At 39.9% G+C, this 13,427-nt stretch overlaps 1 protein-coding gene across 2 annotated transcripts in view; it reads left to right on the top strand.

Moving 5' to 3' along the window:
- Window positions 1-13,427, top strand: part of nedd4a (NEDD4 E3 ubiquitin protein ligase a) — a 142,131-nt gene that overhangs the window by 87,532 nt on the left and 41,172 nt on the right. For both annotated transcript variants that reach the window (XM_051920480.1, XM_051920478.1), the window contains 3 exons: window positions 3,954-4,004; window positions 5,692-5,753; window positions 6,807-6,909. In XM_051920480.1, the coding sequence (XP_051776440.1) occupies window positions 3,954-4,004; window positions 5,692-5,753; window positions 6,807-6,909 (216 nt within the window). The remainder of the gene's footprint in view (window positions 1-3,953; window positions 4,005-5,691; window positions 5,754-6,806; window positions 6,910-13,427) is intronic.

Below are 13,427 nucleotides of genomic sequence, written 5' to 3'. Positions count from 1 at the left end.
AACTCGGGCGTGGGAGGAGTTTGGGGAGGCCATGGAGAACGACTTTCGGATGGCTTCGAGGAGATTCTGGTCCACCATCCGGCGTCTCGGGAAGGGGAAGCAGTGCAGTGTCAACGTTGACAGTAATGTACTGTAAATAAGACAGAAATTGAGTATTTTTAGGGAAGTAGTGAGAAGTCAATCTTGCCTGAAGAAGGGTCCCGAGTTGCCTTGAAAGCTTGCATATTGTAATCTTTTTAGTTAGCCAATAAAAGGGGTCATTTTGCTTGACTTCTCGCTACATTCATAATGGCTAACACGATATAACACCCTAGTACTACTATTATTAGGGAATAAAGACTCAGGGCTGACCGGGGATAGTGTAAATAACCAAGGTCCGTGCGTTTGAGAAATCTGCTCATTTTGGGCTTAGTTTTGCTCCTGCACCATATACCAAAAAGTTATTTAAAAAAAAAAAAAAAAAAAAAGTACAAGAGAGTGATCATAATTTTAACATGTGGTACATAATGAAAAATTAGAAATGATATGTTTAGTATTCAAGTTGAATGAAAAGAAATGAAAGTATCAAATTAATTGACAAATGTACAGCTTGACATATACCATTAGTTTTCCTGGTGAAAAAGATGAATACGTCTAATTAATAGTCCACAAGTATTTTTGAAATTCTTTATTCATACAATGTTTAAATAATAAACAGAGTCAAATGAAGGCGAATTTTCTCTTTTTTCCTTTTTCTTTGTTTCACTTTTGTAGAGAAAGTGGATGCATTCTTAGTCTTTTCTGGTTTAAATGTAGTAATGTGGGTCTAAAACTATTTGTAAGTTTTCATGGGAATGCAGAAAACTCAAGGAGCTGTCAGTAGCTCTGGCGCTGTAGGTGTCATGCTGTTGCCGTCTGTTGTAGACATCAATGTCTTTCACCAAAATGACAGCAAATTATCAAGACCTGACCGCGAGGCTCATTTAAATCCTAGTTTTATTAATGCTTCTTACTCTGCCTATTGTTTAATTACCAAGGATATCTGCACGTTCCAAGTGTAAGCGCTGGTTTCTTTATATGTGTACGTATTATGTAATCCATTCATCCATTAGCCAACCGCTATATCCTAACACAGGGACACGGGGGTCTGCTGGAGTCAATCCCAGCCAACACAGGGCACAAGGCAGGAACCAAACTCCGGGCAGGGCGCCAGCCCACCGCAGGGCACGCACACAGACACACACACACGCACACACTAGGGATAATTTAGGATCGCCAATGCATCTAACCTGCATGTCTTTGGACTGTGGGAGGAAACCGGAGCACCCGGAGGAGACCCACGCAGACACGGGGAGAACATGCAAACTCCACGCAGGGAGGACCCGGGAAGTGAACCCAGGTCTCTGTACTGTGAGGCAGCAGCGCTACCACTGTGCCACCATGCTGTCCATTATGTAATCCACTTTTGGATTTTAATTTTAAATGTTCAGTGTGCAGAGTAAAAGTATTTTTGGGTGTGAAATAACTGCCCTTTTAAGCTTATATTTCATTCCACTATTTGTCTCTTTTTCATGCTATTCTATAAATTGCTTTCAGAGTCCAATGTTTTTTTTTAACAGCTAATGTAGTCTACTAAATTTTATTTGGGGTTACAACAAAGTTTTCTTCTTAGTACATATTGTGCTACCTTTCATTGTCTCGGTCTCTATTACTCAAATAGTGCTTGTTATTATCCGTGTTTATACATTGTTACTGGATTTACATTTTAATAAAAATGATACCTTTTAAGGTTGTGGTATTTATTCAGGGGTATTTGCTTAAATTACAGTATTGTAAAAGTGCAAGCATAGATTGTATCTCAGCAGTGTGGCCTGAACTGAACCAGAGTTTACTTTTCCACTAACATTTGTTCTTTACACCAATGGGGCAGATCTGCTTGGGAAACCGTACACACCAAAGCCGTCTGCTGTGTGATGAAGGTCTTTTTTTGATTATTATATATAACACACAAATTAAGTATGTAACAGGCTTATCAGTGTTAGTTTTTCACACCACTGTAAATAAAAAAACTATTTGCCCCCTTCCTGATTTCTTATTCTTTTGCATGTTTGTCACACAAAATGTTTCTGATCATCAAACACATTTAACCATTAGTCAAATATAACACAAGTAAACACAAAATGCAGTTTGTAAATGATGGTTTTTATTATTTAGGGAGAAAAAAAAATCCAAACCTACATGGCCCTGTGTGAAAAAGTAATTGCCCCCTGAACCTAATAACTGGTTGGGCCACCCTTAGCAGCAATAACTGCAATCAAGCGTTTGCGATAACTTGCAATGAGTCTTTTACAGCGCTCTGGAGGAATTTTGGCCCACTCATCTTTGCAAAATTGTTGTAATTCAGCTTTATTTGAGGGTTTTCTAGCATGAACCGCCTTTTTAAGGTCATGCCATAGCATCTCAATTGGATTCAGGTCAGGACTTTGACTAGGCCACTCCAAAGTCTTCATTTTGTTTTTCTTCAGCCATTCAGAGGTGGATTTGCTGGTGTGTTTTGGGTCATTGTCCTGTTGCAGCACCCAAGATCGCTTCAGCTTGAGTTGACGAACAGATGGCCGGACATTCTCCTTCAGGATTTTTTGGTAGACAGTAGAATTCATGGTTCCATCTATCACAGCAAGCCTTCCAGGTCCTGAAGCAGCAAAACAGCCCCAGACCATCACACTACCACCACCATATTTTACTGTTGGTATGATGTTCTTTTTCTGAAATGCTGTGTTCCTTTTACGGCAGATGTAACGGGACATTTGCCTTCCAAAAAGTTCAACTTTTGACTCATCAGTCCACAAGGTATTTTCCCAAAAGTCTTGGCAATCATTGAGATGTTTCTTAGCAAAATTGAGACGAGCCCTAATGTTCTTTTTGCTTAACAGTGGTTTGCGTCTTGGAAATCTGCTATGCAGGCCGTTTTTGCCCAGTCTCTTTCTTATGGTGGAGTCGTGAACACTGACCTTAATTGAGGCAAGTGAGGCCTGCAGTTCTTTAGACGTTGTCCTGGGGTCTTTTGTGACCTCTCAGATGAGTCGTCTCTGCGCTCTTGGGGTAATTTTGGTCGGCCGGCAACTCCTGGGAAGGTTCACTACTGTTCCATGTTTTTGCCATTTGTGGATAATGGCTCTCACTGTGGTTCGCTGGAGTCCCAAAGCTTTAGAAATGGCTTTATAACCTTTACCAGACTGATAGATCTCAATTACTTCTGTTCTCATTTGTTCCTGAATTTCTTTGGATCTTGGCATGATGTCTAGCTTTTGAGGTGCTTTTGGTCTACTTCTCTGTGTCAGGCAGCTCCTATTTAAGTGATTTCTTGATTGAAACAGGTGTGGCAGTAATCAGGCCTGGGGGTGGCTACGGGAATTGAACTCAGGTGTGATACACCACAGTTAGGTTATTTTTTAACAAGGGGGCAATTACTTTTTCACACAGGGCCATGTAGGTTTGGATTTTTTTTCTCCCTAAATAATAAACACCATCATTTAAAAACTGCATTTTGTGTTTACTTGTGTTATATTTGACTAATGGTTAAATGTGTTTGATGATCAGAAACATTTTGTGTGACAAACATGCAAAAGAATAAGAAATCAGGAAGGGGGCAAATAGTTTTTCACACCACTGTATCATATACAGTTTTATGGGTCCCCTCATTTCTTTACAGCAGCTGTGTTGAGGTTGTGCCTTCAGTTCCACCTGACCTTTGCACTTTAAGGTGTTTACTGATCACCATGGCGACCATCAGTAGTGCAGTTAAATGGCCTGATCACCACTGTCAACAAAAGCACTTGCTTTCTTTCCCTCCTCTTTTTAAGCTGCACATTACTTCCTGTTCTAACCTTCAAAATGACATTCACAGTTCTGTAAGGAGGATTTCAAGAGGTATTTTGACTGTTTTAATTGCTGTTTTTATTTTTTATTTTTAGACAAGAGATGATTTTCTTGGACAGGTTGATGTTCCTCTTCACCATTTGCCTGTAAGTTTTCATTAAACTTACTAAAACAGTTTATAGCATGGATTACTCATTTTAAATGTTTCGCTGATTATTTATAGTTTTTAAATTGATGATCATTCCTGGTTTCATTAAAATGTTAAGCAGATATACTGATCTGTGCATCTAAGTTGCCATTTTTTCTTTTAAAGTGTCTAGTGCATTGCAGAATGTCACTTTGTTTACTTGCCTATTAGACATTACGTGGCAAGCATTTATGCAACATTGCTAGCAAACGGTATTCTTACTTATTTACCCCCAATATTTAGGCTTGAATAATTTGCTTACAAAAATGTATATTTTGGATTTTGATGAAGCAGAAGACCTTTGATAGTGAATACCATCTTAAAATATGTCACATATTTAATACCATTTTACATCAAGTTTAGGTTTTGAACTGAGAGAGGTGTCTCCTCTAACCAACTGATGAACCCTCAAATTGTGCAGCCATTTTAGAAGAGCTTTTAATGCCTAGGCCTTTTTATATTTTCCAGGTGGTATTAGAACTGAATGGCTGTCTGTCATAAACAAACTCAAGTCGTGTTCACATACTCGCATTTATAAAGGGTAAATTGTGTAGGAATGTGCAAACACCAGATTTTATAAATCAGATTTTTTTTTTTTGGCCTGCGTATATTTTCACGCTCAAATCCAAATAAAGTTTTATAAATGATGCCCCAGGTTAGGTTGCTGGTCTGTTGCTGTTCTAGAAAGGACTGTCTGACTCCGAATGACTCAATTTTGGATAAAATGGATCCAGTTTAAAATTGATAAAAAAGGATTTTCTGCAAAAACAACCTCTTTACATTGGAGTAAAGAGAGGAATGAAGGAACCGAAGTCTCTACATTGTATGGACTATAAAAAGAGAAAGGAAGGCCAGTCAGTGTTGCTGACTAGGATGCTGACAGTTAAATACCAGTCTGTTAGGTCAGATTGCTTCTCCAGCTGCTAGTTTAGAAATCTCTTTTGTGCTATAATGGTATATAGAATAGAATAGAATGTCTTTTGTTGTCACTATGCACATGTACAATGAGATTAAAAGCAGCTCATCCAGTGCAAACATATGTAAAACACAACAAATAAAAAAAACAAATGGTGCAAAAAAGTTTGCAACTTTTGCAGAGAGCTTCAGAAATCCTTGTAATACAAAAGGATCTATGAACATTTTTATTGATTAAGTTGGTTAAGTAGTCAAGACCAAAAAAAAATGACTACTTCCAGATCATGCATATCCTCTAATTTCTTACAAGCACTTTTAATTAAGACAGTCACTTCTAGTAGCAGAAGCTAAATTTAAATTGGAGAATCTCCTGCAGGAGCTGGCTTGCGCTTTGTGCCAAGACTCTGGAAAGCTCCATTCTGAGTCTCGCATGGAAAGATTTATTTCTATAAGGCGTTCTTTGTATGTTATTGTGCTTTGATCTCCAAATCAGCAAATGTCACACTCCTCTCATTATTGATCAATTTAAACATCACCTAACATCATTTAATTTACTAGCATTAAGCCAAAGAAAAGTAACCGATATGGGTAGAAAGAGTGACAACTGAGGAGTAAAATATTTGGGAGCAGCTCTGGGTTGTTAGGCTTTAATGACTGAATGCCATATCTTGAAGTGGCAGAACTGGAGCAGAAGCGTGGAGAGTAATCACCTTGTTTTTTATTTATTTCAGACTGAAAATCCCAATAGTGAAAGACCGTACACATTTAAGGATTTTCTTCTTCACCCACGAAGGTTAGCATTCCACCAATATTTGTGTGTTCTTAAACTGTGCTTTTAAGTATTCGTTTGGAATGAGACATGTCTTCTTTTATACAGTATACTGTGTAAATGTAACAGTACTACTATGAATCCTCTTAAAGCTCTTGAACTGCTGTTACATTCCTGGTTGTTGTGTGGAGTAGAGATATTCTTCTCGTATTAACATTAGTGTATTTTTACAGTCTGGGGCCAGTCAATCAGTGCATTGGCAAATGTAAATTGCTTTGCTTGCATATGCTGTACTGTGGACTGGTTCCTTGTTAACAGTGAATTTATGCCTTTTCTCACTGACTTCCTCTGATACTGACAAGGATAAAGGGCTTATAGAAGGTTTCAATTTTTTTACGTTTAGATTTATATACCCAATGTTATGATAGCATATGAACCCAACTTGAGAGTGTGATTCTTACTCTTTTTTCATTGTAAGTTTACTATATAATAACATACACTGTACATCTACACATATTTATACCTCCCCGGGTGTTACTTGTGCCCCCTGTTTGTCCTGGGAAATGGTGGTACGGTGTATAACGCCTTGGATTCAATTGTGACATTGTGTGCGGTGAACTCTTAAAGGTTAGAATTTACTATTCTCCAGAATTAATCCTTCCTTCGTTCTACCAGCAGTTCTTCTGGAATTTTATAAATATGTTGTGGCAGCTGGATGAATTATTATGAGGGAAGTTGAAGTTTATTACAAACCGTGATTTGTTTGTATTTTTTCTAAAAACATTCCACATTTTAAAAGCACATTCCCTAAATGTTTCTGAATAATCCTGTGGGGCTTTGCTTGAAAATACTGCCAGTGTTTGTGGCCACCTGAACCCCGTGTGCCCAGAAAGAGGGCCTTTAGCCTGCTAGAATAAAAAGTGAACTTCAGGAAAAACCGGCTGCCACTTGGGTTTGGATTTGCTCAGCTGGGTGTTTGGCAAGAAGTTAAAATAAGCAATTATGAAAAAGAAAAAAAAATTGGATTGGTCATGCTAAATAAATTTCTTAAAATAAATGTATTTTTTATTATTTTAGTCACAAATCCAGGGTGAAAGGTCATCTTAGACTTAAAATGACATACCTTCCAAAAGGAAATGGATCAGAAGAAGATAACACGGAGCCGACAGATGATTTGGAGGTGAGTATTACCTTCTTTAAAAACTTTTTGTTGAAATAAGTCTCTTCAATTCAGTGCAGAGTTGGTTATAATTGTAGTAGATTTGTGAAATTATAATTTACTAATAAAAGACACTTTTGGTTGATTATTTCATTCGCAAGACATGGCTGGCTCTCTGGAGCATGCAGTGTAGGAAACTCAACATAAAACATCAAGGCTGCAGTGTGTCGCTCCACGAATGACTTGACTGTTTGACCCAGGCCTGGTCACCTAACCACAGCGTGACATTGTGGAAATAAGCAAACCTTGGATGTTTGTTCACTGTAGATGGGGCGAGGTATAAAGTCACATTTGTTTGTTACATTTCACACAATTATAAAATCTTTCATTGTAACTTTTTTAAGTGGGATTGTCATGAATCCACTAGTAAATTAAGTAATGGCGGGCGGTGCACTCACAGGTCCAGTTTCTGGGGTTCAGATCCTATGCCCATGTATTGTGTGTGTGAACTTTGTGTGTTCTCCCAGTGTCTGCTTTGACTTTCCTTTTAGGTGTTCAAGTTTTTGTCCCAAACCCCACAAAACATGCATTTTAAAATAATGTTTGACTAAATTAGCCCCAAGTGAATGCGATTGAGTGTATAATAATAAATAATTCTTTGCATTTATATAGCACTTTTCTAACTATTCAAAGCGCTTAGCAATTGCAGGTTAAGGGCCTTGCTCAAGGGCCCAACAGAGCAGAGTCCCTTTTGACATTTACGGGATTCGAACTGGCAACCTTCTGATTGCCAGTGCAGATCCCTATCCTCAGAGCCACCACTCCGCCCATAATGAGTGTATGAGTGTTATTGTGGTGTACAGGCAACATGTCCAGAACTAGCATGATAGCCCCTGGTTGCCCATGGCCCTGAATAGGATTAAGTAGTCTTAAGAATGAAATGTGTTATTTTACTGAAGCTGAAGCATTTTGCTAATTTGTGAGTGACCGGGAAGAAGAGTGTCCCAACCATGTCTGCATGCTAGTTGTAAAGTATACTAAGTTGTTTTATACTGCCATTATACCACACTGCATAACAAACTTTATACATTTAAGTCTGTGTGGTTATCCATCCATCCATCCATTTTCCAACCCGCTGAATCCGAACACAGGGTCACGGGGATCTGCTGGAGCCAATCCCAGCCAACACAGGGCACAAGGCAGGAACCAATCCCGGGCAGGGTGCCAACCCACTGCAGGACACACACAAACACACCCACACACTAAGCACACACTAGTTATATTATTTGAAATGTGGTATTAATAGGAGATATAAAATGTGTGGGCTGTCTGCTCCAAAACTCTCATCTTAAGGTGTACAGATTGATTAAAGAGTTCTTTTAAAAGTGGAAGCAGTATGTCACCTGTTTTGTTAGCACCCGATTCTACACTGACTGAAAGGGGCAAGTAGGGCCCAGGTAACTTCAGGCAGGTCGGTTTGCACCAGAACTGGATAAGGGAATCTTACTCCCATTTGTATGAATCCCATTTTTGTATATTTTTAGTATAAAGTTTTGCGCTTCCATCATTCTTGCTAATAACTGATAAGGACAGGGATGTAAATGGCAGCAAATGCTTGATAGTTCAGCTTCTTTGTCAGTAAAAGGATGTCGCTCTGTGCTTTTGTCGGTTTGACAGTGTGTTTTCATATCAAATTGACAGGAAGGTCTTTATGCAATACAATAACTGAAACCTTCTGCCTATGTGCTTTCAAAGAGCCTTCACATATTTCTCAGCAGCGAGTTCTTCACTTTTTAAGCTTACCCAATATGCCTGGCAGCCTGTTAATTTAGTTGGAATTGTTAAAGTAAGTGACATTGCTTCGTGTATGTTAAAGAACTTATTAATGTTACACTTCGCAAGGCAGAGGTGCTTTACTTTTACATATAACTGTAATGACAAAGCATTTTTTATTATTTATTACTAATCGGAGGGGATGTCAAGCGTGATAACTGTAGTTGCAGATCTAGTTGCCCGAGGGTTGTCAGATTGCATGAATAACAGACAGTAGGGCTGCAACTAATTATTTTGGTAGTCAACTATCCATCCATCCAATTTCCAACCCGCTGAATCCGAACACAGGGTCACGGGGGTCTGCTGGAGCCAATCCCAGCCAACACAGGGCACAAGGCAGGAAACAATCCCGGGCAGGGTGCCAACCCACCGCAGGACAGTCAACTAATAGTTCAGTTTTTTTTTCCGATTAGTCACGATTATTTCATGCCTGACTATTTTGATGCCTGCGACCTGTGGTTGCACATCCTGTTCTGGGCTCCTGTGCATCTCTTACCTCATCTGCTCACGTCTGTCCACCTGTGAATGTCACCCTGATGTCTCTGCATTAACATGATTAAAATTAATAATAATCAAATTAAAATAATAACTAGTGAAACATATGAATTTGAAAATAATCAGATGTTTTATATTAGTGTGACCATCACTATAAAAAAGAAATACATTAAACAATACAAACTAAAGTGCAAATAGTCTTTAAACAAAAAAAGTGCATTTAACATAACCAAAAATGGCCACTGGTATGTCTTAAAGTCCAAACGTTTAAATAAAGCTTCAATTCAAATAAAATTAAACAATTAATGTACAGTTTATAAAAGAATCAGTTCATATATTCCTGATTGCAGTGCAGGAGCGTGAGCATTTCGACCTGCTCTGGTGTGAGGCTGGCTCTCTTCTTTGAGACAATGTTCCCAGCTGCTGAGAAAAGACGCTCAGAGGGAGTAGAGGTAACAGGAATACACAAGAATGATTTTGCAGACAGAGAAAGATGTTTCAATCATCACACTCTGAAGGAAAAGTGTTGTAGTTTATCACATCATGTACTATATTATACCAAAATAAAATATAACGGACTAAAATATGTAACAAGCTAATTACTGATATACTCCAAAACACAAGTTACCCAACATTAGTTAGAGATGGTTTACTATTCATATGATCTCAAATATTATACGAAAAAAGAAGAAAAAAAAAACTAGGACGGCTCAGCCACTCCTATTCACTTGTTTACTATAGCGCCAATCACGTTAGAAAACATAACTGAAATTATGTTCACTTAACCCTCAAACCACAGTTTACCACCACAATTTGCCAGCACACCTGAGCCGAGTATATTCGGAAAAGTACATTTGTTGAACGCAACAACCGGCTAGAGTCGGTTTCCAGTCCAATTTGGAAGCACACCGAAGCCGAGTATATGCGGTGACAAACATTCGGCGACATACATTCATTGAACTCCGCAGCCGGCTATAGTCGTGTCTCAGTGCAATTTGCATTTACATTTACATTTACATCATTTAGCAGACGCTCTTATCCAGAGCGACTTACAACAGTGCTTAGTAGTCTACGACTGTTCTTCAGTCTTTAAGGCTAGGATTAAATCTACTGTCATTAAACAAGTTACCGCTGATCAAGTTGTATACAAAACCCTGCTAGAAGAAAATAGTAAGTTAGTACAAAAATTTTATTTATTTTTTTTTTTTGAAAAAAAAAGGTAGAAAAAAGAGTATGGGGACTTTAGTCCAAGTGCTGTTGAAAGAAGTGTGTCTTCAGGCGACGTTTGAAGACAGTGAGGGTCTCCGCTGTTCGTACAGCAAGAGGAAGTTCGTTCCACCACTGAGGAGCCAACACTGCAAAGAGTCTTGATGCATGTCGTCCTCTTCTTTTAAGTAAGGGTGGTTCGAGACATGCAGTGCTTGATGTTCTGAGACAGCGAGAAGTGACACGCTGCTTGACCAGTGCTGATATGTAAGGTGGTGCAGCTCCAGTTTTGGCCTTAAAGGCAAGTGTTAGGGTTTTGAACCTGATGCGGGCAGCCACAGGGAGCCAGTGCAGGTTCCGCAGCAGAGGTGTAGTGTGCGAGAATTTGGGAATATCAAAAACGAGTCTTGCAGCTGCATTCTGGATCAGTTGAAGTGGTCGTGTTGCCTTTAGTGAAAGTCCAGACAGCAGAGAGTTGCAGTAGTCCAGCTTAGAGATGACCAAGGTCTGGACGAGAAGCTGAGTAGCCTCTGTAGTGAGAAAGGGGCGGATTCTCCTAATGTTGTAAAGGAGATATCTGCAGGACCTGGAGAGGTTGCTGATGTGTGGAGAGAAAGACAATTCTTCGTCTAGAGTGACACCAAGACTTCTTGCTGTTTTTGAGGGGACGATAACCGAGTTGTCAAGAGAGATTGCAAGGTCAAGATTCGGAGATGAGTTGCCTCTGATATACAAGAGTTCAGTCTTGCTGGGATTCAACTTGAGGTGGTGGGAAGTCATCCAAGAGGAGATATCAGTAAGGCAGTTTGAGATGCGGGTTGAGACCTGCTGGTCATCTGGTGGAAAGGAGAGAATGAGTTGACTGTCATCCGCATAGCAGTGGTAAGAGAATATTTTGCCAGCATGCAGGGGGCAAGTATATTCGACGACATACAGTCATTGAACCCCACAAACGCTATATTTGCTTCACAGACCAATTTGCCAGCACGCCGGAGCTGATCAGTCAGTGCCGTATATTCGTTGAGCAGCCAGCTCACAACCACTGCCAGCCCCGGCAGAACTGCAGCCCCACTGTCTCTGGGATTCAGCCGCTGCACTAGACGAGCCTGCAGTTATCAGCGTTTACCGGTGTGTGTTTGCGTGCAGCCTGTTCAAGCGAAGTTGGCTCAGTGATTTACTGAATGTCATCAATGGCTTCAGTTGCACCTCGAACATATAATAATCGATTATTGCAGTGGTTTTTTTTTTTTTTAAATAGTTTTTCCAGCTCGTTTGCAGTGTGTAAAATGATCAGTGTTGCAGTAATTGTGATGCTCTTTGCATGAAAAAAAAATACGTGTTCCATTAAAATTTCACATTTTCTTTGTGAATTGTGACGTTTACTTAAAAGGTCCAGCTAAAAAGTATTTGGCGTCCAGTGGTGCATTAACCCCCAAGTATGTGGCAGTTTAAGGGTTAACTATCATTGTCGAAACTTTGATATACACATTATAGTACAAACATCAACGTTAACACGTGACACTAACTTTACTCGCTAAAACTTCGCTCTCAAGAGACGGCAGCATCACAGCTCCAGGATGCTTGCGTTTCTGATGTTCATGTATCGCGGTGGTGCTGCTGCCGTGAAAAGAAAGCTCTGCTTTGCATAATCTGCATTCAACGTTTTTTTCTTTTTCGGTGAAGTGCTTCCACACTTTAGAAAGTTTCTGTCTCCATTTTTTTCCATCTCCTTCCCCTTCCTCTATGCCAGTGGTTCCCAAAGTGGGGGTCGCGACCCTCTGGGGGGTCGTGAGACATTGGGGGGGGGGGGGTCGCGAGATGATTTCCAAGAAATCAAATACTTTTTAAAAACTTTTTAGAAATTAATTAAATTTTTTAGAAATAACATTTTATCCATAACTAACAAAAGATAAAAATAAGTAGTTAATAGTTACAATTAAAAAAAACATGCAAATTAAAAAGCCATCAGACTCTCTTGGAGCGAGTGCGTCGGTGTGTGTACAGACGGTGCTGGAGCGATGCTGGGGAAAAAGAAAGGTCTTAAAGCAAGAGTCTTACAAGTGGCGCCTCACGTAAAATTCACGCATTGTAATACAGTAATCCCTCCTCCATCGCGGGGGTTGCGTTCCAGAGCCACCCGCGAAATAGGAAAATCCGCGAAGTAGAAACCATATGTTTATATGGTTATTTTTAGAATGTCATGCTTGGGTCACAGATTTGCGCAGAAACACAGGAGGTTGTAGAGAGACAGGAACGTTATTCAAACACTGCAAACAAACATTTGTCTCTTTTTCAAAAGTTTAAACTGTGCTCCATGACAAGACAGAGATGACAGTTCTGTCTCACAATTAAAAGAATGCAAACATATCTTCCTTTTCAAAGGAGTGCAAAGCAAGCAGTCAAAAAAAAATCAATAGGGCTTTTGGCTTTTAAGTATGCGAAGCACCGCCGGTACAAAGCTGTTGAAGGCGGCAGCTCACACCCCCTCTAACAGGAGCAGGAAGAGACAGAGAGAGAGCCACAGAAAAACAAAGTCAAAAATCAATACGTGCCCTTTGAGCTTTTAAGTATGCGAAGCTCCGTGCAGCATGTCCTTCAGGAAGCAGCTGCACACAGCCCCCCTGCTCACACCCCCTACGTCAGCGCAAGAGAGAGAGAGAGAGAGAAAGTAAGCTGGATAGCTTCTCAGCCATCTGCCAATAGCGTCCCTTGTATGAAATCAACTGGGCAAACCAACTGAGGAAGCATGTACCAGAAATTAAAAGACCCATTGTCCGCAGAAACCCGCGAAGCAGCGAAAAATCCGCGATATATATTTAAATATGCTTACATATAAAATCCGCGATGGAGTGAAGCCGCGAAAGGCGAAGCGCGATATAGCGAGGGATCACTGTATACACAGAGAAGCTCTTGCGAGCAAAACACTTGACCCAGAACTTAAACGTGTTCTTGAGACTTCGATAAAAATGGTCAACAATATAAAAGCGCATCCTCTCAATATCAGA

This window comes from Erpetoichthys calabaricus, chromosome 17 (genome assembly GCF_900747795.2).
Source record: "Erpetoichthys calabaricus chromosome 17, fErpCal1.3, whole genome shotgun sequence".
NCBI classification, from domain to species: Eukaryota; Metazoa; Chordata; class Cladistia; order Polypteriformes; family Polypteridae; genus Erpetoichthys; species Erpetoichthys calabaricus.
The sequence above is the reverse complement of the archived record's forward strand: the minus strand, read 5'-3'. Positions and strand labels throughout refer to the sequence as shown.